General features: G+C 42.6%; 1 protein-coding gene across 1 annotated transcript in view; it reads left to right on the top strand.

Moving 5' to 3' along the window:
• BCAP31 (B cell receptor associated protein 31) overlaps positions 1-22,939 on the top strand; it is a 65,574-nt gene extending 42,635 nt beyond the window's left edge. The window contains exon 8 of the mRNA XM_075184966.1: positions 22,886-22,939. Coding sequence (XP_075041067.1) covers positions 22,886-22,924 — 39 coding nt within the window. The 3' untranslated portion in view covers positions 22,925-22,939. The remainder of the gene's footprint in view (positions 1-22,885) is intronic.
• The last annotated feature ends 3,470 nt before the right edge of the window (positions 22,940-26,409 follow it).

The raw sequence follows: 26,409 nt of genomic DNA, 5'->3' as shown, positions 1-26,409 counted from the left end.
TATAAACAGGTACCAGTTTAGCAGAGAGAAGTGCACAGGGCAAAGAGGTAAAAGTGAATTCTGATGTAGATAGGAGGGGAAGGAGAGGAGTGGGGGAGTGAATAAAAGGATTTGCTTGTGCCCAGTAGAGTGGGCAACATTTACAGGATCAGGGCAGAGGTGGAGAAGAGTAGTCGCAGGAGAGGAAGAAAGGTGGGGGCGGGAGTCAAGAGACGAAATGGAGAGAAGAGGCGGAGGGCTGATGGCAAAGGAACAAGGAGTAAGAGGGGGAGGACACAAGGAAAGAGGTGCTTGTTTAAAGGAGCTTACAATCTAAAGGTGAGAGGGAGACTGACAGGGGAGACAGTGGGAAGATGGGGTGAGGGACAAGAACACTGACGGGAGAGGAGCAGGGAGTAAGAAAGAGGGGCGAGGTATAGATAGGTTAGAGAGAGAGAAGAGGGCTGGAGGAGGGCAGGGTTAGGCAGAGAGGAGAGGTAGGCTAACCTGAACAGGTGGGTTTTGAGGGGGCGTTTGAAGTCTGACAGGCTAAGTAAGAGCCTGATAGAACAGGGGAGAAAGTTCCAGTGAAAGGGGGCAGCACGGGAGAAGAATGCGGGAATGAGAGGTGGTAACCACATGGGAGGTAAAACGACGGTCGTTGGATGACTGCAGTGGGCGAGAAGGAGTGTGAGTGGAGATGAAGTTGGAGAGATATGGAGCAGTGGAATTAGAGAGGGCTTTATAAGTGAGGGTGAGGAGTTTGAAGAGGATTCTGAAGCGGAGGAGGAGTCAGTGAAGGGCTTGACAGAGAGGGGAGGTGGATGAAGACCAGCGGGAGAGGTAGGTAAGTCGGGCTGCAGCATTAAGTATGGATTGAAGAGGAGCGAGACGGGTAAGGGGGACGGGTAAGACCACTTACCCGTTTGAGAGATTGCGCTACTCCATTGAGTAAGGGATTATTTCAATACTTTATAATATGTTCAGATGCGGTAAATTAGAGCCTTTAATGAGACACGAGAATGACTGGCAGAGAGACCCTTGGACCCCGACACACAGGGAGATACCTGGTCAGAAGTTATAGAGAGAGTCGCTAGTTCTCCTATTCAGCATTAAAGAAGACTTGTATATAAATTCTGTATGAGATGTTATATGGTGCCCGTTATCCAACCACTATGCCTTTATATTGGGAAGAATGTGCCCAAACATAAGATCTGCTCCACATCTGGTGGACATGCCCCTACCATGTCCACCTTATGGAGGGAAGTTCAAGCTTAACTTGATGATACTTTACAAGTAAATATCCACTTAAGTCCCAGGTGGGCTGTCCTGCGTCTACCGATCGCTAACCTCCATAAAATCTCGGATAAGCCGTATATTCGTTACCTCCACCAATCCAAGCGATAAAGAATAAAATCTAGTTTATATCCTCTATGGAAAAGACCCATTTCTACATAATAAAGTATATAAACATACCCAAATATGAGAACCCTGTTTTACTTATTCATCAAGGAATAGAGCTACGTCATAGATACTCTTGTGGTATTTTCTATTTGGAAAATAAAAGGAAATAAAAATAATCATGAAGAAAGGTATACATGTCATAGACTAAATATATATATATATATATATATATATATATATATATATATATATATATATATATATATATATATATATTATATGTATATTATATGTATATATAATTTTAGAAAGACAACAGCAGTAATGTCCAAAATATAAATATATGAGCACACTAATAAGGCTAATGTGACATCATATAAACTATTTTTCTTCTCTACCCTTATAATAACAACAGATATATGAAAGTAGTGAAGCCGTTTTGAAGTTCTGACTGGCAGCTGAAGCTGTCAGTCATTCTACAGAAAGATGATAGGGGGAAGAAACAGCTATTTTGATTGGAGGAAGAACCACATCATTGGAATATGAGAATACCAATCAGGAAAATGGAATGTGACAGACTAGATAAATTAGTGCCATGGAGGGTGGTCGGGTTGATCCTGTGACAAAGATATGTGACATATACATCAGGAGGAAGCTCCTTAAGGACACCATAATAGCAAACTATACTTAGTAAAGCTGTGAAATCGTATACTGAGAATGTAGAGATCCCATGCTGTAAATGTACAGGCAGCATAATACTACTGGAGACAGAAAAGGCAATAATACAATTATATATCTGCAGAACAGAAACAAATGCATTAAAAAATGCTGAATGGGAGGAATATAGACCCTGAAAATGCTGCTAGCTCTTTATGAATGAGAGGTGACTATTACAAGTTATAATTTGAGAATAAAACATGTTATATGGAGCCTAATGAATGAATATGAAAATAAATAACACCCTGCCAGTCTTCCATGTGTGACATGATTGATGACATAAAGTAAATGATTGAAACTCCACTCTCAACCACTAGAGGGAGACGCTGAGTAATCCATGAGCTGCATAATTATAACAGTATAATGACAAGGTTGGAGTGTGAAAAGTCACAGCATGAAGACATCATGAAACAAGCGGCTTTTAAAATAAAAATGGGTGATTTATGAATAAACCATAAGACGGCTGCTGGTAGCAGTGAGTTGAATGTTATACAGAGCTGGGTGGATTTCAATGCATATAAATTAAACACAAGGGATATACGTTATAGACCTCCTTTATAATATAAACTAAAAATCAAAACTCTGTAAAGGTCTCACTTGTTATCAATGTAGGGAGTGATTAGAATTAACATCAAGTCCTATCATTTTAGTGGGATAATAAAGCAAAAATTACAGCACAAAGCCAAAAGTGTTGTAATGTACTGTTAGTAATAATGTAATCAGTGAGAGATCACATGATATGACTATCGGACATCACTATTTAGAGGCCAGGAAAGGAATGAGATAAATAGAAATTATAACTCAAATAAATATAAGTACAATGTAACCTTAATGAATATAAGATGAAATAAATGTGTATATATGTATATATATATATATATATATATATATATATATATATATATATATATATATATATATATATATTGAATTAAGAAATTAATCAATATGTTGAACCCTACAATTACATAGAATAAGTATTATTAAGTATACTGGTGAGGATACTATACCACCTAGCATGCTGCAATATAGTATTTGGGGGAATAACTAAGTAAGTTTTAAGGATCTAAGTGGTGAAGCTCATTTTGCCCCTGTTTCAAACTTTCACACACACTTTTCTATACCATTAGATCACAATATTATGTGTTTGTTATATATATATATAATATTTCTTCATTGAGTTTTTTTACAGGCATCAAAAACAAAAGTACAACAGACATAGACAGTGTTGGTAGGATAACCACGGTCAAGTGCTACATGGCATAAAAGATTCAAATCATTAATAACACAAATATAAAGAAGGAAGTGGGTAAAGAAGGGAGTATACCACTAGAGTGCCCAAGGAAAAGGGGAGAGGAGGGAACTGGGATAGGGTGCACTCCCTAAAATAACTAGATGCTAGCGGACTAAACGTAGGGGACCGCGGTCTAGGACAAGAATGTGCGGAGATAGAGTGAAGATGCTACAGGTGAGTGGGGTTTGGGCTGGTCAAGGATGTGAACCTTCCCGAGTCCTGGAATTTGAGTCCGGGTCGCCATATGGCGCTATATTCATCATACTTATTGGCACTGGTTAAAGATAAACCGTCCATTGCTCTGTAAAATTCCAGTCGGAATGCTTGGGGGAGAATCTTCAATGGACGGGAATCACTGATTTGGCCCTAGATTACCCTATTACCATTCTCTACACTGCTAACGCAAGACAACAACCTTCTGACCAACATTGGTACACACACAGCCCACTCAGTACTTTTACCTTTGCACTCTGGCTGGTCCATTGTGCAATATGATGTATGATATGCCCTTGTGTTTCAAACTCCCATTGTCCTATAGATTGTAAGCTTTCGAGCAGGGTTCTCTTACCTCTCTGTCTGTATGTATTACCCAGTATTGTCTTATTAATGTTTGTTCCCAATTGTAAAGCGCTACGGAATTTGCTGGCGCTATATAAATAAATGTTGATGATGATGATGATGGCCGCTGAAATTTGTTATTTCAAAATGGACTTTTTGAAACGAGATAATTAGTCTTGTTAAGGAGCCAAAATCAGGGTTATCAGTCACCACGTCGCCCAGTATTTTGGTAGGGATGCAAATAACCTGGTTCCAAAAAGGACGGAGCACCTTGCCATCCCACCAGATATGTGAAGGGGTGCCGGGAGCAGTGTGCCACCTCCAACAGGTTTTTGCTACATGGGCAGGGCATCTGAACCATCTGGTGAGTACCTATAGTAGGTTTCCACAATAGATACACAAGAGGAACAGGCATTAGTGGTATTAAAAATATCTGACCAATCAGGTTACTAAACCAAATTGCCCAAGTCCCATCCCGTAAACTAAGGCAGGGAGCCAAACAAGTTTTCTATAAGGAACTTATAAATATTGGAGAGTAAATGATGAGGGCAGTTCAATTACCGCCAGGCCCCTAGTGATGACTTCTAAAATCCAAAAAACCCATAAAGCATTGTAATTCACTCTCTATTACCCAGTGTGATGAAGGGTCAGACATATCTACTATTTCTTGCAATGTTATAGCTATATAGTGTTTTAATTAAAATAAAGCAAAGAATAAACATGACCGACTTGCCTCCTAAAATACATTAATTTGTGTGACATATACAGGAGAAGGGACTTGAGAGGGGGAGGAGTCATGACTGGAGAGGGGGAGGGGTCTGGATTAATCGAAAAACCATCTCACCCCCACCCCCGAAAAGAAGAGTCTAGCTCCTTCCCTGACTGACATCCAATCATTTTCACCACTGATGATGTAGTTTGACGTCACCATCACTCAGACTTACGTTTGATAAATACTGAGTGAGCACTCAGTTGATGATCTCTAGAGATATATAACTTTCACAATGGAGGATGATATAAGCCGGTTTATTTCCCACCTGGTAGAAGACACAAAAGGAAGTGTGGGTGGAAATTTGATCTGAATGAAGACGATGGAAGGGATGATGGAGATGGGATGATGGAGATGGAGACGGGATGATGGAGATGGGATTGTGGAGATTGATATGATGGAGATGGGGTGATGGAGATGGATATGATGGAGATGGGATGGTGGAGATGGATATTATGGAGATGGAATGATGGAGATGGGGTTGATGGAGACGGGATGATCTCTGATCTGATAAGAAGTGTTAGTGGCTGGAAAAGGATGATGGAAAATGATAAACTGGAGCTACGAACGCGCCACACGGAGAGATAGTAGAAGACACCAGATGTCCTTATGTTCCTTTATAACCTAATAACACATTATCAGTAACATAATAAACACTGAGTGAGCTGACTGATCACTCAGCTGATGGACCTGGACAGACATATAACTGTCAGTGGCTCCAACAATATAATGGAGATGATATAAGCAGATCTTTTTGAACAACATGACAGACGGAGAGATGGCAGAGGACACATAGAAGAGGAAGTTTAGTATGAAATTGATTTGAATGAAGATGATGGAGATCAGAAAGCTGAGCAATGGGGAATGGGATGGAGATCATGGCTCAATCGTCTGAGGGAAACCATACAATCGGCTGCAAGAAGAACTGCCCCATTCTGTTTCTGCTGCTTTAGACGCTGCAGCAAATATTCTGAGCAAGAATAAATGATATATTTTATATTTTTGTGGAATGTTTTTTCATATTTTTTTCATTTTGATTCATGCAGAACTTTAAACTTGTAAACTTAGACATGAAAACCAAATATAAATACTGATTATAGTAATGATAAGTCCTTAGTGCCCTGTTCAGGGTCTGTTTTGAACTCTGCAGGATTCATGTTTGTTATCTATACACTTAGTAATATGTTGGTATATAGTCCATGGGATAAACGTGTCTGTATCCTGCCGTTTCCTTCATGCAGTATTTGTGCGAGTAATAAAATGTGACAGAACTTCAAGTGATTGGTAATCACACATAGATGTAAGAGCAGCCTAAATAATTATAGTAACTCAAACTACTACTGTCCCTCAGTCTGTGCTCAGTACAATCTCCCCTGTAGTGTGATCTTTCTATAGAAGCCTGTCTAACCGATGACATCACATTGCCCACGCCCACAATAACACTGACCACTCCTACAAGCACAATGGTCACTCCCACCATAACACCAGCCACTCCCACAATTCCTTTCAGGTACTGATACATGCAGACAGTGACCAGCACACATACTACAGATATTGATATTTACTAGAAGTAGTACAGGCTCCTCCATCATCACACTGCACCTTTCTCCATCACACTGTGCCCAATCCTTCATTGGATTGTGTCCCCTCCATCATGACACTGTGCACTCTCCTCCATCATCACACTGCACCTTTCTCCATCACACTGTGCCCAATCCTTCGTTGGATTGTGTCCCCTCCATCATGACACTGTGCACTCTCCTCCATCATCACACTGCACCTTTCTCCATCATCACACTGTGCACCCTCCTCCATCATCACACTGCACCCTCCTCCATCATCACACTGTGCACCCTCCTCCATCATCACACTGTGCACCCTCCTCCATCATCACACTGCACCCTCCTCCATCATCACACTGTGCACCCTCCTCCATCATCACACTGTGCACCCTCCTCCATCATCACACTGCACACCCTCCTCCATCATCACACTGCACCCTCCTCCATCATCACACTGTGCACCCTCCTCCATCATCACACTGTGCACCCTCCTCCATCATCACACTGCACCCTCCTCCATCATCACACTGTGCACCCTCCTCCATCATCACACTGTGCACCCTCCTCCATCATCACACTGTGCACCCTCCTCCATCAACACCCTGTGCACCCTCCTCCATCATCACACTGTGCACCCTCCTCCATCATCACACTGTGCACCCTCCTCCATCATCACACTGTGCACCCTCCTCCATCATCACACTGTGCACCCTCCTCCATCATCACACTGTGCACCCTCCTCCATCATCACACTGGGCACCCTTCTCCATCATCACACTGTGCACCCTTCTCCATCATCACACTGTGCACCCTTCTCCATCATCACACTGTGCACCCTCCCCCATCATCACACTGTGCACCCTCCCCCATCATCACACTGTGCACCCTCCCCCATCATCACACTGTGCACCCTCCTCCATCATCACACTGTGCACCCTCCTCCATCATCACACTGTGCACCCTCCTCCATCATCACACTGTGCACCCTCCTCCATCATCACACCGTGCACCCTTCTCCATCATCACACCGTGCACCCTTCTCCATCATCACACCGTGCACCCTCCTCCATCATCACACTGTGCACCCTTCTCCATCATCACACCGTGCACCCTTCTCCATCATCACACCGTGCACCCTCCTCCATCATCACACTGTGCACCCTCCTCCATCATCACACTGTGCACCCTCCCCCATCATCACACTGTGCACCCTTCTCCATCATCACACTGTGCACCCTCCTCCATCATCACACTGTGCACCCTCCTCCATCATCACCCTGTGACCCCTCCTCCATATATCACCCTGTGTCCCCTCCATCATTACCCTGTGTCCCCTCCATCATTGCTCTGTGTCCCCTCCATCATTACCCTGTGTCCCCTCCATCATTACCCTGTGTCCCCTCCATCATTACCCTGTGTCCCCTATATCGTTACTCTGTGTCCCCTCCATCATTACTCTGTGCCCTCATTCATCACCCTGTCCCCCTCCGTTCTATACTTACCTTTCTATGACCTTCTTTCTTCTGTATTCTTCTCTTCCTTTCTTCTGTGTTCTGGCTCTTCTCTGCGCTCTGTTCCATTCTCCATGACTGTCGGGAATGACATCACCACGTCCCGACAGTCAGTGACAATGGAGCAGAGATGAGCAGCTAGCTGCCAAAGCTGGATGCGTCACAAGTGGGGAAGGCAGGCAGAGCGGAGCGCATCTCAAGCATGGTGCTCCCCCTCTGTCTTGCTTGCGTACACATTGTCTTTGCATATGTGTAGTTTTTACTAAAAGCCTATGCCGTGACCGTCATCACTATCAGTTGGCCCTTACACTGCCCTGTAGCTGGTACAAGTGATACGCCCTAAAAAATCACACTTTAGAGAAACCCAGGACTTGAATGAGGTCACCTGCCTCGGCACGCTCTCCACACAATGTGTTTTTAAGCATGCGCAGAGGTATTTCACGCAAGACAGGGCACGCCGATTGTGCGCTTCAAACGTACATGTCACAATTTTACCGTAACAAATGCGCATATTTCCCAAGATATGTCCAGCTGAAGACACAATAGTATCACTGTATCAGGCATACAAATCACGACCCCGTGATAGCACATTACCCTAGTCATACACAATATAGGGCAATGTAGTGTCCTATACACTAGTGTGAATAGTGTCTTGACAGTGCTACTAAAAAATGTGCAGCACAGCCTGTATCATCATCACCATGTATCTTTACACCAGTCGTACATTGCCAGCAAAAGAAGAAGTGTATCTAAGGCGGTCACAATTACCACCATTCCGACACCGAGGACATCTACAAGAAAAATCCGAATGTGTAAAAAAACGATCTGCATTTAACCAGACTTACCTCCAAAACGTCGCTCTACATCTCCGATCTCAGCACCAGGCTCCCAGCAAGTTATTCCGATACACACATGTCCGGCACCAAACTTTGATGTCATCGCGATCTGAATAAATCCTAATTCAAAGCGGCAATGGCAGAACCCCTCAGGTTAAGTGTTTAAACATTGCTGCTTTAAATTAAGATTTGCTCCAGCTACAGGGATAGTCTAAGTCCTAATCAGTAGTGATGACAGTCTTGTATGCATGCTATAACATGTGTTTGCAGTCAGAAGCAACTGTAAAAATGCATCCTATGTTCAGTAGACATTAAGAACATCCTAATAAATGTATTTCATTCCAAAAATTATATATACAATACTTGTTTTTAACTGTTTTGTCAATAATACCTTTATTATTAACAGGTGACATTAATTCAATAGTTTTTTTTTTCTGTTATTGAACGTATTCTGCAGTGTTCTGTGCAGGAGAGCTGAGCAGTCCTACACCCACATTCATCAGTGCACGTATCTTGAGATCCTTGTTGAATTCGGGAGCAGGAATAGCCGATTTTTGAGCGTTTTTAAACAAACACACGTTGCACTCAGAACCTTGATGAATTAGACCCATAGGAAACTGCCAAACTCCAACTGTATATTACTTTCAGCAGATGTTAATTGCTCCCTACCCCCATCAGGTCACATACCAGCCAGCGCCGCTATCCATGCACAGGGCGGGTTTAGTCACATTGTGCGCTGAGCTTGTTTTTTGAAAATTAAAAAATATTGATAGGCTGCGTTCAGCCCACTGAATGTTTGTCTTAACTGTGGGACAGTAATAAACTTGCAGTCTGTAATTTCAGAAGACACCTTGTAATTCTACAACCAGCTGCTGGCAATATTGCACTATCAATAGTACTTGTTCTAGGAACTGTCTGAGATTCAGACACCGGCTATAATGACACTGAAAATAACAATGTCAGCACTTTTTTGGCACAGGAAATGATGTTGTACAGTCAGTATGACAACAACCAATGGGCATGGATTAATACCTTCCTGGAATCATCTGTCGCAGTATATTTGTGGAAAATGCTTTGCGTTCAGTGGAAGAAAAGAATTACATGAAGTATAATAATCATCATTATTATGCAGTAAGGAATAGTAAGGAAAAAGGTGTTGTCCACAGTAATCAATCATATTCTGTCATTTTTATAGTGTGGTTAAGAAAATTAAAACAAATAGATTGGATTTTTTGGACTAGTTATCAACATTTCAAGTTATCAAGTCATTTACTTTGATACTGATTGGGTTTCATAGCTAGGATTTCCCAATCAGTATGACGTCAATGTCATAAGCCAAAGATCCAAATGTGATCTTCTTTATTCAGGCATTCGAGCATGGGTGCAGCATTCTAACAAAAATCTGAACAACAAATAATGTATTTACACAGGCTTATATACTTGTCTTGTTACCTGGCAGATTTTAGTAGCACACCCTGCTCTAGGACTCAACCCCCTCCCCCCCCCCCCCCTATATACAGAGATTGAACCTTGCAGGGGTCCAGTACATCTGGTTTTATCTGTTTTCTCTTGTAACTTGAAACAGTCAGGAAAAGGACTGTCTTTTCTCCTTCTTTGTTAGAAACCAACTTGAGCAGACTATTCCTTCTGCAGACTATTAACTCTTACAAACGCTTTAAAAACATAAACATGTATACATTTATTATTTGAATTCATCCACATTCCATTAAATTCATAACAATTCTCCCTCTGAGGATTCCATCCTCACAAAAATCAAGACCCAGTCATAGTATAAGTGGTTGGAAATTGAACTCATGACCCCAGCTCTATGAGGCAGAAGTGCTAACCACTGAGCCATCGTGTTGCCCCATCACACTTGTTCCCCTTCTATTTGCACTTCATCACACTGACCCCCCATCATAACACTGCTCCCGTCATCACACTTGTTCCCCTTTCATCACACTATTCCCTCTTTAACACACTGCTCCTCCTCCTTCATTACACTGCTCCCCATTATAATCATACCACTCTCCCTCCTTCATCACACTGCCCCCTTATCATTATACCACTCTCCCTCCTTTATCCCACTGCCCCCTTATCATTATACCGCTCTCCCTCCTTCATCATACTGTCCCCCATCATCACACTGCTCCCCCTTCTTTTTCACCCCACTGTGCCCCTTCTTCATCCCGTTCTCCACTTACCTTCCTATGTCTTCTTTACTTTTGTGTTCTTCTCTTCTGTTTACTTTTCTTCCGGCAGCGGCTCCTCTCAGTGTGGCTCCTCACTGACAGCGTTGGGATGCGATGATGATGTCACACCAGACATCAGTGAAGGTGTGGGAACTGGAGCAAGGCTCTGTCCTATTGTGCCTTGAGCTGGCACTGGCAGTGCACTAGGGGCAGGTGTTAAGGTAGTCAGAGGCCCATTCCAACACCTTGAAGTGAGCCCCATTCCGGCTGCTGGAATGGATAATTACTGTAGTCGGGGCCCCATTCCAGCAGTCAGAATGGATGACTAAGACATTCAGAGACCCATTCCAGCACCACAAATGGATTGCTAAGATACTCAGAGCTGTTGGTTATACCCTCTGATGTCAATAAAGGTGTCAGTGGATGTTAAGCCACAACGCTTTTGTTTCTTAAACAAGTTGCTGTTTATTAAAGATGATAACAACAGATGAATGCAGTTACTCACAGTTGCTTGTAGTGCAGCAGACAATTCAACAGTAGAGTTTCAGGCAATAACAGTATTATACAGGTATACATATAGTCTTATACACACTTGTATATGTATGCAGGCTATGTAACACTGTGCACATCCGTGCAGCAGCTTATAACACTGATGTGGGAAGACTCATACTTGTATATATATTAGGGAGCCTCTGGATCACTTTAGAGGTCCTTTGATGGATGGTGGCTAAGTGGTTAGCACTTCTGCCTCACAGCGCTGGGTCATGAGTTCAATTCCCGACCATGGCCTTATCTGTGTGGAGTTCTTCCCGTGTTTACATGGGTTTCCTCCGGGTACTCCGGTTTCCTCCCACACTCCAAAAACATACTGGTAGGTTAATTAGGTGCTATTAAATTGACCATAGTGTCTCTCCCTCTCTCTCTCTCTCTCTGTCTGTGTGTGTATGTTAGGGAATTTAGACTGTAAGCTCCAATGGCACATGGACCGATGTGAATGAGTTCTCTGTACAGCGCTGCGGAATCAGTGGCGCTATATAAATAAATGGTGATGGTGATGATGAGGACTTATTATACTGTGGCCACGCAGCTTCTAATGCTGCGACTGGTCCTTCCACTGGTCTGGCTGGAAGTAACGGCACGAAAACCAAACTTACGGTTTTGGGGTTTGGAGCATGTGCAGTAGCGCATTCAGGACATTGGAGTCCTGCCCCATTTCCGGCTTCCTCCTAGACCACCGGGGATTCGTGCTGCGGTTGCCATAGTAGGAGAAGAGACGGAGCAAAACCATAATAACAAGAGCCCCATTCCATCACCTAGAATGGATAGATAAGTTATTCATAGACCCATTTCAGCAGCAAGAATGGACAGTTAAGGTATAAATCTGCCTTTCATATTGTCCTGTTATTTGAATGTTTGTCTCTACAGACAGTCAGGGTTGGGTCTGCTCTGTGGAGGCTGACTCACCTGCCCCCTCTGTTATCTGTAATCTGTTATTAGGCTGCAACTCCTCCATTCTCCCTGTGTCAGCAAACCTATAACCTTAGCAGAGGGTTTGGATGCACTGTTTTGCAAAGTTTTGCAGATTTGCTTATATTATTATCTCCCAAAACTTATCATGTTCTCTCTTACATTATATAAACAGAGCATGTGATTTCTTAGAAGTTGAATTTGTCAAATCTAGGCACATATGTTTGCAAAAAAAAAAAAAAAGTATAGACTAAAGCTGGGTACACACTACAGAAATTTCAACCAACTTTTTACGCCTATCGATTTTACATGCGATCGATGTTCCGATCGCTCGGTCCATGGACTGCATACACACTAGCCTTGTTTAGGACGATAAAGGGAAGAGCGGACGTCCCGTTAGCGACTTTTTACAGCCATGTTGTCGTGAGCAATGACTGTAATTTCGTACTCACTGTTGTGGATCGGTCGGCAGTTTATACACACTACACAGCGGAAACGAGATTGGAACGAAAATATTAAACGGTACGACCAACCAAATGAGGCGACAATCGTCCATTTGGGCAGACTTTCCACCATCGTGTCACTGCACACACTGACCCGACTTTCGAACGAGCGGTCGTATGTTGGCTGATTTAGCCGATTATTGGTTGAAAACTGTGTATTGTGTACCCAGCTTAAGTAAAAATTATTTGGACTATGCAGCATTTGGGAATATTTATATAACATCTGGAAGACGAATCATCGCTAATCTTGATGTGTAATTTTAATAATCCATTCATTAAGGATCTTAACTTGAGAAACTTCTTATTTCAGTCTGGACAAAACCATGTTACAATGCAAGGGGTGCAAATTAGTTTTCTGTTTTGCACATAAGTTAAATACTGACTGTTTTTTCATGTAGCACACAAATATCAACTTTAAATTTCAGTGTACAAATAAGCTATCAAGTATTTGTGTGCTACATGAAAAAACAGTCAGTATTTAACTTATGTGCAAAACAGAATGCTAATTTTCACCCCTTGCATTGTAACATGGTTTTGTCCAGGAGACTGAAATAAGAAGTTTTTTAAGTTAAGATCCTTAATGAATCAGGCCCCAGTACACAACTTTACTGCAGGACTTTTCTCTCTTCTGCAGTCAGGGGGCGCTGCAGAGAGCCAGTTTATACCCTTACTTCAGACTATTACGTAATCCTCAGGGTGTATGGATTGTTATAATGCACCTGTGCTACATGCATGTGGACTAGTTATAATGTAAACATGTTTCCATTTTTATAAACAACAGACCTAACACATAGTTGCCTACTCTCCCGGAATGTCCAGGAGACTCCCAAATTTCTGGGAGTGCTCCCAGACTCCCGGGAGAGCAGGCAACCCTCCAGGTTCCTTGCCGACCATTAGCTTAGTGGCGGGAGCAGGGCTTATGATGCGTTTCGAGCCAATAACGTGATTCCCGGAGCCCTGCCCTCCACACGCCCACCACCCCCCGATCTTCCAGACACCAGTTTGCCCAAGTTGGCAAGTATGACCTATCAACGGTGATTGTGTACCTCCAAACTGTCCCGATTTCAGCCGGACAGACACGATTTTAGAGCTCTGTCCCACTGTCCAACCCAGGGCCATGTTTGTCCCACAGGTGGGAATGTTGGGGAAAGAGAGGTATGTAATGGGCAGCCTAGTGCTTTACAGCTCTCTGGGGGTATAGCCACACCCCCTTTGCACTGTGGCCACGCCCCTGTCCCGCTGCCAGGGACAGACATGTTATGAGGTATATGGGCATCACAGTGGCTCAGTGGTTAGCACTTCTGCCTCACAGCACTGGTTCAATTCCCGACCATGGCCTTATCTGTGTGGAGTTTGTATGTTCTCCCCGTGTTTGCGTGGGTTTCCTCCGGGTGCTCCGGTTTCCTCCCACACTCCAAAAACATACTAGTAGGTTAATTGGCTGCTATCAAAATTTGACCCTAGTCTCTCTGTCTATGTGTGTGTATGTTAGGGAATTTAGACTGTAAGCTCCAATGGGACAGGGACTGATGTGAGTGAGTTCTCTGTACAGCGCTGCGGAATCAGTGGCGCTATATAAATAAATGGTGATGATGATGTAACTGTGTGACATAAAAAACACACCTTTCACTTTCCATATTTGCACCAAACAAAATGCAAAACATGCCCTAACAGTCTCATTTAAAAGGGGGTAACAGTTCCTTTGCTGGAAGTGCCTGTTTAGTAAAGGAACAGGAGGTGTCCAGATTAGGTGCAATCTACATGCCTATGACAATAATCACCAGCGTCTGCGGCTTCTGTTACAAGTGCTAAGGCCGCGTTGCAAGCTTGCAGGGAATTCCCATTGGATGACACTGAGGGCTTAGTGGGAAGTCTTGACATGACCACAACAGCTGACATCCCTGCACTGGCTCACATAATCCGTTCCTGCTGCTCGTGACTTGGATGCAGAGAGGAAGGAGGGAGGGGGACTCAGAACTCACAGGTCCCTATCACGTACACACCCTGCTCATATTCACAGACATCTAAGTATAAGGACAGTGGAATACATTAACACAGCCAAACAAAAAATACAAGTCGATCTATGCAAGTATTACCTGTATTACATGCTCACCTGGTAAATGCTGTATGTAGCATTCATGTGAACACATTGTTCTGTGAATGTCTAATATCAGAAACTGGGTAATGTTGACACTTTTGGAAAATTGCAACTATGAGACTGAAAAAACTATGTTTAGTAACTTCCATCCCCCTCTCCTTTACATATCCTCACCTTGTCCTGCGTCCTGTCTCCCCCCCCCCCCTCCTTTCCCGGAGTGGATACCTGCACTAATCAGGTATAACAAAATAGACAGGACTTCATTGTCTGCCCCCCTTTCCTTATGCCACTTGCATTGGGCCGCCTAGCGACCCTCCTTCCGGGGCTCCTCCCTATATATATATATATATATATATATATATATATATATATATAAAATATCTTAAGTGTACTTGCTCAGTGACCCTTGCAGTACAGCAACTAACAAAATCAAATCCCCCCCTTCACTTACATTTCAATCGCCCTGTTCTCCGTTTTCACCCCTTCTTCTCATCTTTTTATCTTAATCTGTGTCTTCTGCTTCTTTGAATCCTCGCTGTCGCTTGCTTCTCCGTTGCTTCTCGCGTGGTGGCTCCTCCGTGCTGCGCTCCTCATTGAAAATGTCGAGCGTAATGATGTCACGCCAGTGCGAGCGCAGCACAGAGGAGGGGAACAGGGGGGGAGCCGGATTGCCACCTGACCTGACCGCGTGACTGCAAAAGGTAAGTTGTTTTTTTATTTGCAAGAATTTTTTTTTGCACGATTATTTATTCTAATTAAAAGCCCTGCCTATGGGTCCCCCTTGCCCGTAGGGCCCCCGGTCACCTGTCCATCGTGCCCAGTGGAAAAGACGGTCCTGTCTCCTTCCTTATACCTCTTCAACGCTATTGCAGCACCTGCGATTCCTTTTATCCTGTTTATGTTTGAGCATCAGGAGTTGGAGTCATAGATAAATAAACATTGTGATTAAAACATTTGTAGAGGATAATAGAAGATACATAGGAGTTCAAACTTCTGGAGGAATGATGTCTTAGAAGGCCACAAACTGAAAATCCTGCCGCTCGGTCTGTGGGCAGAATGACTGGTACACTTTACAGCATGATTGCAAAATTTGAGATCCCGGATAAGGGACGTGGTGGGAGGGAAAATGCAAATGGTGTCATGTTAGCCAAAATGACGCGATTCAATGCGAATCGCGACATTGAGGCTCCCATCCTTTCCACTTCACTAGGAAGTGGGCAGGATGCGGGAGAATTGCCTTCTCCTGGGATTCCGGGAGACCTACCCGGATTTTGGGAGTCTCTCGGACATTCTGATAGAGTTGACAAGTATGCTTTACAGTGCGGCAGAACGGTGGCACAGTGGTTACTATTGCTGCCTCACAGCGCAGTCATGAGTTTGAGTATAATCAGGGCCCTATATGTGTATAGTTTGTATGTTCTCCCCGTGTTTGCGTGGGTTTCCTCCCACACTCCAAAAACATACTAGTAGGTTAATTGGCTTCTTCCAAAATGGACCCTAGTCTGTATGTGTATGTATGATAGGGAATTTAGAATGTAAGATCTTATAGCAGGGGCTGATGAGAATGATTAATAATTTATAAAAGCTTTATGTGTTTCATAGTTCATAGTGTTCAATATCTATCTTTAGGTAGTAATCACAGACTTAAACATTAAAATGAAAAACAGTCATGTGATGGGGTTTATTGGAACAATTACTCATTGAAGGAAGTAACTTGATTTATTTTGGTCAATGAGGCTAGATCAACTAAGGGACAGACTCTTAAAGTGAACCAGTTAATTAAAAGGATATTTTACTGAATACTGCTTAAATTCTGTGTCTCTCATTTACAAAGTGCACTTAATGTTCATCACAAAACACCTAGACGGATCGCCCAATGCATTTCAGAGTGCTCTCTGGAGATGCCTTTCATTACATTGTACTTTTCTGGTTTTCAGCTTGGTGTAGCCGCTTTTATGACTTAAATTAATCATGAGAGTGAGACGACATTGCTGTCTTTATTATATGTGTGCTTGAAGCTTTTTTTTAATCAGATAAAGGGACATATTCAATTGTTGGCGTTACAGCCTAAAGTAACGCAGCGCACGCATTATTACCATCATTACGGTAATAGTGCACGTAAATACCGTTATTACGGTACCTTTCACGCTGTATTTCAGCTCGTGGCTCAGGGAGCTGCGAGCTGAAATCCGGCTTAGTATTACCGTAATAACGGTAATACTTTTTCCGCGGTGGAAAACAGGAACAATTAATTATGCCCCAAAGTGTGTCCAGAAAGGCGCTCTTCTGCCAATGCTCAACTAGACAGCGCAAAATGCGTAGTAAATACAGGTGACCTTATATCCGACAGCTCAGAGCTAGTGCAAAATGCGTAGTATATACCATACCAGTGAGCTAATATCCGACAGCTCAGAGCTAGTGCAAAATGCATAGTATATACCAGTGAGCTAATATCCGACAGCTCAGAGCCGGTGCAAAATGCGTAGTATATACAGGTGACCTTATATCCGACAGCTCAGAGCTAGTGCAAAATGCATAGTATATACCAGTGAGCTAATATCTGACAGCTCAGAGCTAGTGCAAAATGCGTAGTATATACAGGTGACCTTATATCCGACAACTCAGAGCTAGTACAAAATGCATAGTATATACCAGTGAGCTAATATCTGACAGCTCAGAGCTGGTGCAACATTTGCAGTATATATCATACCAGTGAGCTAATATTCGACAGCTCAGAGCTGGTGCAAAATGCATTCTATATACCAGTGACCTTATATCTGACAGCTCAGAGCTGGTGCAAAATATAAGCATTTTGTGAAGGTGAAATGCACCCTCTCCATCCCAGTTTTTTCAGTTTCATCACTTCAGACAAATATGTGTCTATATCAACTGGTTGATAAATTCACTCCAATCTCAAAATATACTTTTCTTCAATTGTATTTTGTGCAGGTCAATATTTATCAATGTATTTGCTGTATACGTGGAAACAGTTACTGGGGGTCATTTACAAAGTAAAAAATACACCCATTGCAATACAATCGCATTTGCATTGGAGCAATGGTCTAACTTCTTGCAGCTCTGTGAGTGCCTCTGCATCTAAGTCACTAAAATGAGATTTTGCTATGTAGACAAGATTTTAAAATAAGCTGGAGTGGATGAGATGAACGAGGTGCTTTGACTCTCAGTGCACTTTCCTCTGTACGTCATCTCAACTACTGTAAATGTGCCATTTGCTCAGTGTAGCTTACAACAAGGTGCTGATATACCAGTGTCTATGATATTGCAAGCTATGCATTTATATATGACATTTGATGTAATTGAATGAGGGTTAAAGGAGAATTACTTTGCCAGATTTTTTGGGAAAAGTTCATTTTAATAAGTAGAATATCCAAATGCAAAGGAAACTTTTTCACATTTACAATGATTGTATGTGCCTATTTCTCAAGCAAGATAACTCATAGACGTTAATTCACAGTTAATACATTATTGTCCCTTGTGTTTCCATACAGGATGTTACTGCTACGTCAGCAGTGTGTATATTAACCCTTGTGGGAACCAGTATGAATTAAGCAGATGCATGTGATTACAATGAAACAACATAATAGTCAATAATTAGAGCCCCCCCACAAACCTTTTGCTTTACCACGTATGAGTGCAATCGGATTCTGATGCTGATTTGCCACTATGGCTGTAAAACTTGGAAGTAAGAAATGCAAAAAGACAAATATCATAGAGCCACAATGCAAGTGATTGGAGCACAATCTGCTAGTGAAGGTAATCCGCCATCAGCCAATCAGAAGCCAGACAACGAGAAGTGTCTAGCGAATCCCGTAAGAGATAAGCCTTCTGACAGGTGTATATACATCTGTGTCTAGGTCAGTCGTCCTCACTGTCCTCAGCCTAAAATTAAACATATGCCCAACGTTACTTATGCAAATAAATGTTATTAATACTCCAGTGTGGTTGTAATGTGTCTGGAGAACAATAGCCTATTGGACCGCTCTTAATCCGACTACATACGTGTCGCTAATTTGGCTAAATTAGACAAAATTGGGTTTCAACCAACCACTAAAGATGGCCAAGAACAGCTAAAATCCATACAGACTTTAATAATTTTTTATGTCTGCGGTGATTAATGGGGATCCCAAAGTTTGACGACCTGTCTTATTCGCTCAGTGTGTGTGTCCATAGTGGGCACTGATGTGGATGTTTGGTGACCAGGCTGAATATTATGATTTCAATGTGATTGGCCAACTGCAGTTTTACAGGCGAGATAGGCTGCCTTCAGTGAACTAACAGCGCACAGTGACTGTATGTGGAACCTATATGTTTATTAGCACTCCATAGCCCATACAAGTAGATTTTCCCACAATGCTTCATGAGAAGAAATAGTCGTAACCTTCATTAACCCGCAGGAAACATGGCTGCTGGTTCACTCTGCAATGTCGATGGCCGACAATTTTGCTTTTATTGAAATCTCCTGTCAGGTCATCTGTGTAATGTTGTATGTGGGCATTAAAGAACCACTAATCCTAAAATAAAAGTCAGTTTATATTAAAGAGCTACTAATAGCATTCCTAGTTATATATGTAAGAGTTTCAGGGGCTTATCAGAGCGGAATATAGTTAAAATAAAGTTGCGATCATAAGGGGATTACTTTTTCCCTTGCGCAACAGACTTCCTGTCAGGACATTGCAGTTCTCCCAGTCTGAAATGGCTGAGAACAGTCAATGGCATAGCAAAGAGAAATGCAATACTAATTATAAATGGTTTATTAGTAAGGAGAGCTGTTTATACATTAAAGGAAGTGTTTAATGTGGTATAATTCACTTGTTACTGCACAAATTCAAGGTTTTGTTTGGTTGCTTGAAGAAACATTGCTATTGTACCGACTGAGTGACCTTTACCTGTAAAGGTCATTCCAGTCTTGCCTATATGTAACAAGTGCTCAGTACCACTTCCTATGTGACTAAGGCTCTAGTGTCTGCCCAGGTTTTGTACGCTGCATAGATAATTATGTGTTAAAGGGAGGTTTTCAGAGACACAATTGTATTATGTGTTATTTGACTATGCCATGCATTCCGTGTTCAGGTACAGTAAGGGCCTATGACATATATAGATGCACTTTTCTAGCAGTAACGTATTCCTAGAAACTAAATACCAATGTTGACATCTCCGATCTTGTAGGAGCTGTAAATAACTAGTTGGCGTTTCTCATCTGGGGCTTCTAACCACGTGTGCGGAGACTTAAGTCTGACTCACAAACCTATTTATGTCCTGAACTCTCTGCTCCTTGGAGTCCTGCTCTTGTGACCAGGTTAATGGATGTTCCCCAGCTGGTGCAGTGGGGGCATCCCAACAATAACTGTGCACAGGTTCAGGGGACAAAAAGACCTTCAATTATTCCTAGTGCAGGATCTGATGGATGTCTGGAGCATGTAAACTATTATGTGCCAACATGAATGTCAGCTAACAGAGCTTAGTGGAAGACTGTGAAGCAGATAGGATCCTGAATTCAAATGCATTCTGTGTCCTAGTTCTGTGCTATCCAGGCTGCTTCTCTGAATTATACTTTCCCAGCTAAGTCTATTCTGTTACTTTTGATTAAGTTCTGGGTGTTAATAAGACCAGGTGCAGCTCATTACAGTTACTGCCTTCAACATTCCGCATTTAGGTTTGGTCCTTGATCATTCTTGACCTAAACCTGTGACAGACCGCGGGCCCTCAGCCTTTTTTTGCTGAACCTAATCCATACTTGCCAGCTCTCCCGGAAAGTCCGGGAGAGCTGGCATTTCTCCCGCATCCCGCCGCCTGTCTGCCCTCCACGACAAAACGGCTTTTTACCCGTGTGGACGGGGCCAAAATAACGCAATTCAATGTGCCCCGCTCCCTCCCGCCCTCCAGTCACACCACTCTCCCGTATGTCACCTACTGAAAGTAGGCAAGTAGGACCTAATCTTCTTCTCTCCTCATCCTAAAACCTTTTGTTGCCTCTGTATTCTGTCCTGCCTGTGAGAACGTGGGATTTTGTATCTATGGGGGGGACAACGACACACCTTAAGATGTATGGATGCGATACAAAGACAGGTTTTTCCACCGGAATACACTGAGGAGTGTCACCCTGTTGGCAAAATGTTGAGGGTACAGCTGAGTACACAAAGTGTGGGGGGTTTGGGTAACGTGCAGCGCAGTACATAGAGTTTGTAGGCACTGCCTGGGATTGCAACAAGTTACACGGAGGTGTGGGCACTGTTTGAACAGCCCGTAGAGTGCAATAAACAAATGTATACAGTGGAGTATATTCCAGTGACCCTGTAGAATAGAGATAGACAGCAAGTGTAGCACAGTACGGACAGACAGATGACAATAGCTGCCAGGCGGTATTGGCACAACCAAATACACTGGCGTGGAGTCTAAGATCCCCTCTGGACTTCACCTGATATCCCAAGGGGATATGAACTTCGCTCAGTGAGGACCCAGGTTGCAGCCCAATGTAATTGGTTCCCTCTGTAAAAACAGCAGAGTACTTAGCTGGTATGCGGTCTCTGCCAAAAATACTGCAGGTGGAGATCTGGGTATGGACTGGACACAGGAGTTGCAGAAACATGAATAGCTGCTATACTCCACAGCATAGTCCTGGAGCTGGATTATGTTGGACACAGTTGATACTCAGGCACTGACGAGTGCACTGAGCAGGTTCTTATAGTGGCTGTTTGATTAGTGATTCCCCGCATGTGTCCCCAGTGCTGGAGGTTAGTGGTAACACCTGAGAGAGGTGTGATGTCATCTCTAGCTTGAGGCTGAGTCCAGCTGGGTTCTGTTTAGGAGTCTATTTGGGAAGGCCAGCAACCAGTGACCTGCTGAGTGTTGGAGGCAGGCCAGTGATGTCTAGGACATTGACCCTTAACCTATTTCTGTCTCTGGCTTCTTTTTCCACCTAGACCCTAGTCCTGTATATGTTCTTTTATTGGGTTTACCTCTATGTCTGTCTAATTATCTGTAGTTCATGTTTTTACCTGAATGACTTCACTTGTTTTGGTCTTTGCTTTCCCAGTTGGAGTTCCAGAGACTTTGTGTTGTAAGTCTTGGGGGAATCGAATATAATTTGACTCAGAGGGCTGCTATATACACCAGATTATGCTGTTACTGGTCTCTGATTCTCACCTGTAGGTCATTGAACATGTATCTGTGTCCTGCTACTGTTGTCTATGGATTCCCGCTTGTCTGATTATCTGATTAAAGGTTCTGGTCCTGACTCTCAGTTTTGGCACTTTTTTGGTTCCTCGTAATGGTCTCTTCTTCAATGTTGACTTGTCGGACCCTGGCAGAATTCAGCTCCTGTTCAGCCTGTTGAGTGTGACTCTGATGTTAATTGTGACACTGATGTGAACATTCTATGAACCACAGTGGTGGTGGGGGGTGGCTACGCCCCGTTCGTTGGTGAAAAATGGGGGAGCAGCATGGCACAGTGTGATTGAAAAACGGGGGGGGGGGGGGGACAGCATGGCACAGTGTGATTGAAAAACGGGGGGGCAGCATGGCACAGTGGGATTGAAAAACGGGGGGAAGTAGCATGGCAGTGTGATGAAGGGGGTCAGGTGAAGGGGGGAAAGCAGCATGGAGGGCTCAGTGTGATCAAAAGGGGCACAGTGTGGTGATGAAGGGGCACAGTAATGTGTGTGATGGAACAGGGGCCTTGTGCCAATGTACTGGGGCTGAGTTTGGGAAGAATGAGGTCTCTTTATTAAATGTGACTATGAATTATTAAATGGCCGTGATGGTCGCGGGAAAATAGGTATATTTATGAAATGTAAATACTTTTAATTTATTGCTGAGGCTGTTTGTAGGGAGGGAAATAGGTTCATTTATTAAATGGAAATACCATTATTTTAATGTTGGGGCTGGAGAAAGGCCTAATTATCACTCGTGGGTGCTATTGATTTAACGCCGGGGCTGGTTTGAATTTTCTAAATGTACCCACTTTTTTCCAAATAGGGCCCCCAACATTCCAGGATCCAGACAAGCCGCAACTAAAGAAACCAGCAGCCACAGGTGGTGAAAGTGACAAGGACAGGTAGAAGAGAGCAAGACAGTTTGTGAAATGTTGTGATTCTAGTGGGACAATCCCAATTTTTGTTGACTATTCTGCCCAATGTAAGGGGCAGGCCAAGATTGTTAACTCTTTATATACTACACTATGGTGCTAGATGTGCTGAAAATCATTAGTGCTGGAACAATGCAGGCTTTTTTTTCTGTAGGAGGGTGGCCTAGTGTTTTTCACCTGCTAGCTACGACCCAATGATGCATAGCCGCGCCCCAATCGTATTAACACACCCACAGCCACTTTTGCATCGCCGGTGAGCAGGGGTTTAAGATTTTTTGCCATGCTCAACTATAAGGAGGGCCCCATGAATTTGTTGTACCGGGGCCCCGAATTCCTCTTGGTAGCCCAGGGTCATGTTTTGAATAAAATACAGCGGATATCTCTCACTGTATTCTTAGTACAAAACTCAGTTTATAACTGGAAATATATGTATTCTTCATACTGTGAGCGCATGGAAATTTGTAACTATTCATAACTCATTATACGCCTCTAGAATTGTCTTTGGTAAATGACTAATATTGGGTGACTAATGACCAACATCAGGTGCCCTCTGGGTGACCAATACTGTTTAAAATATGCAGATGACTTGGAACAACCATTTCTTACACTGCATAAGCACTTGGATTACCTTTCCATTAGTTGACAGTGCAACTTGCAGTTTTGGTCTTAGAATTCCCCCCCCCCCCCAGGATGGTTTTATGTACTTAAAGCAACATTGTCAAAAATAATAATAAAAAACTATAAGTTTTACAATTTGACATATTGCTAAGTCTTGATTTCCATCCATGGGGGGAATTGCTGGCGATGTGAATCCCTGCTTTTTTCTGTGCTCCTCTAGGGGGTGGGAGAAAAAAATGAGCAGAGATTCCTGACATAACATCAGCGCAATCTGTCTCCCTGGACATTCCATAGCGCTAAATTGAATCTCTCGCTATGTGCGTGCTCGTTTTTGCTCTATGCACTGATGTATTCCTTGTATAAATGTTTACATGTGATAGCTAGTTATGGCTGACTAACTCCACTCACATTTACAATTCTTAGCTCCCTAGAGTAGAGTTTCATTTCAGGACATAAGGTAAAACAATCAGATTGAATCTACCCTGTTTTTTTTAATTTAGTTTGTAGTTGTATTACAGCAGGGGTGGCCAAGTTCAGTCCTCAAGGGCTTCCAACAGGTCATGTATTCAGGATTTCTTCAAGCATGCATAGGGGAGTTGACCTATTTGGCAGGTCAGTAATTATCCCACCAGTTGGGAGCCCTTCATCATCAGTTATTTATATAGTGCCACTAATTTTGCAGCGTTGTACAAAGAACTCATTCACATCAGTCCCTGCCCCATTGGAGCTTAGTCTAAATTCCCTAACATACACCCAGACTAGGGTCAATTTAGATAGCAGCCAATTAATCTACCAGTATGTTTTTGGAGTGTGGGAGGAAACCGGAGCAAACCCATGGAGAACATACAAACTCCACACAGATAAGGCCATGGTTGGGAATTGAACTCACATGACTGTAAGGCAGAAGTGCTAACCACTAGACCACTGTGCTTGAGGACTGAACTTGGAAACCTCTGTATCAGAGCTTTTAGGGGGGAATAACAGCTGATAAATCGAACACCTACACTATTTGGAAACCGAAACTTAACAGTATTTGAAATCAATGTGTAATTTCCTTTAATAGAATAAAATGTATTATGTGATTATGTGATTTAATATACAAAGAAACATATACTGAAAACTGGATAGATCGTGTAACCAGACAATTACGTCCAGCATATACTTTGTATAGTAACTAAATATGAATCTTTGACGAGTTGAATACAGTATTTAATGTTTAATGCAGGATTTCCAGCACGTAATGGTTCTTGTTGTCCCCCCTTCATTTCAAACACCACTGGATCAAATGGTTTGCCAATATATACTGTATAGCTCAGGAAAATCACAGTCAAGCACTCCCATCGGATATCGCCCTTAGAATGTGTGGATACTGTGCATAAGATAAGTAATTGTCTAGCATATAATCAGATACTCATGGTGGCTAAGTGGTTAGCATTTCTGCCTTACAGCACTGGGGTCATGAGTTCGATTCCCAACCATGGCCTTATCTGTGAGGAGTTTGTATGTTCTCCTCGTGTTTGCGTGGGTTTCCTCCAGGTGCGCCGGTTTCCTCCCACACTCCAAAAACATACTGGTAGGTTAATTGACCCTAGTCTGTCTGTGTATGTTAGGGAATTTTAGACTGTAATCTCCAATGAGGCAGGGACTGATGTGAGTTCTCTGTACAGCGCTGCAGAATTAGTGGCGCTATATAAATAAATGGTAATAATAATACTCATCACCTACATATTATTAATTATTAGAAATTCTAGTATAAGTTTTGAGAATCTGGTCCAAATGGGCTCAGTCTTATATCTGTATGATTCTCCCAGGCACCCAGTTACGTTCACATTTATGCCACGTGTTGTTCTTTGGTATTTGCTTTTGTGTTTGTTTTTGAGTAAAACGATAAACTAAATATGATGAAAAAATATTCATAAGTACTCAGTGATGTCACTAGTTCCTCGTGAAGTGATAGGCTGCCTGCACAAAATGGCTGACAGGTAACCAACTGGTGCACATCATCATGCAATGTTTCATGGTCTACGTAATATCAGAAACAAATCAAGCTGCTATGTATATTAGTTTCCTATAAGGGCTTATTCAAACATTCCGTTTTCATACATATAGAAATATTCATAACACATTAACACTTAAAAAACACATTAACTGCTAATGTGATTCTCATTCTAGCTAAATGAGGAGCACAGTGGTAAGCATCACTGCCTCACAACTTTGGGGTCATGGGTTCGATTCCAACCAAGACCCTGGGCTAGATTTACTAAACTGTGGGTTTGAAAAAGTGGAGATGTTGCCTATAGCAACCAATCAGATTCTAGCTGTCATTTTGTAGAATGTACTAAATAAATGACAGCTAGAATCTGATTGGTTGCTATAGGCAACATCCCCACTTTTTCAAACCCGCAGCTTAGTAAATATACCTCCATGTTTGTGTGGAGTTTGTATGTTCTTCCAAAACTCACATAAGTTTCCCTTGGGTGCTCTGGTTTTCCCCAACAGTCCAAAAACACACTGCACCCTATTGTGTGCGTGTGGTAGGGAATTTAGACTGTAAGCTCCAATGGGGCAGGGACTGATGTCAATTATTACATACCCTCTGTACAGTGCTGGGAAATATGATTAGCACTATTGTATATAAATTATAATAATAAATGCCTTCACCCATCAGGATTTTCCACCACCTTCATTGCAATTAACAAACACATAATTTGAATAATAGAAAGAAAAAGAATCACAAAAAAAACTTTTTTTTTCCAAAAATCAAGTCTTTTATTATTGTTATTATTGCCATATTCAG

This window comes from Mixophyes fleayi, chromosome 9, assembly GCF_038048845.1.
Source record: "Mixophyes fleayi isolate aMixFle1 chromosome 9, aMixFle1.hap1, whole genome shotgun sequence".
Taxonomy (NCBI): Eukaryota; Metazoa; Chordata; class Amphibia; order Anura; family Limnodynastidae; genus Mixophyes; species Mixophyes fleayi.
This window is presented reverse-complemented; position numbering and strand designations above follow the sequence as displayed.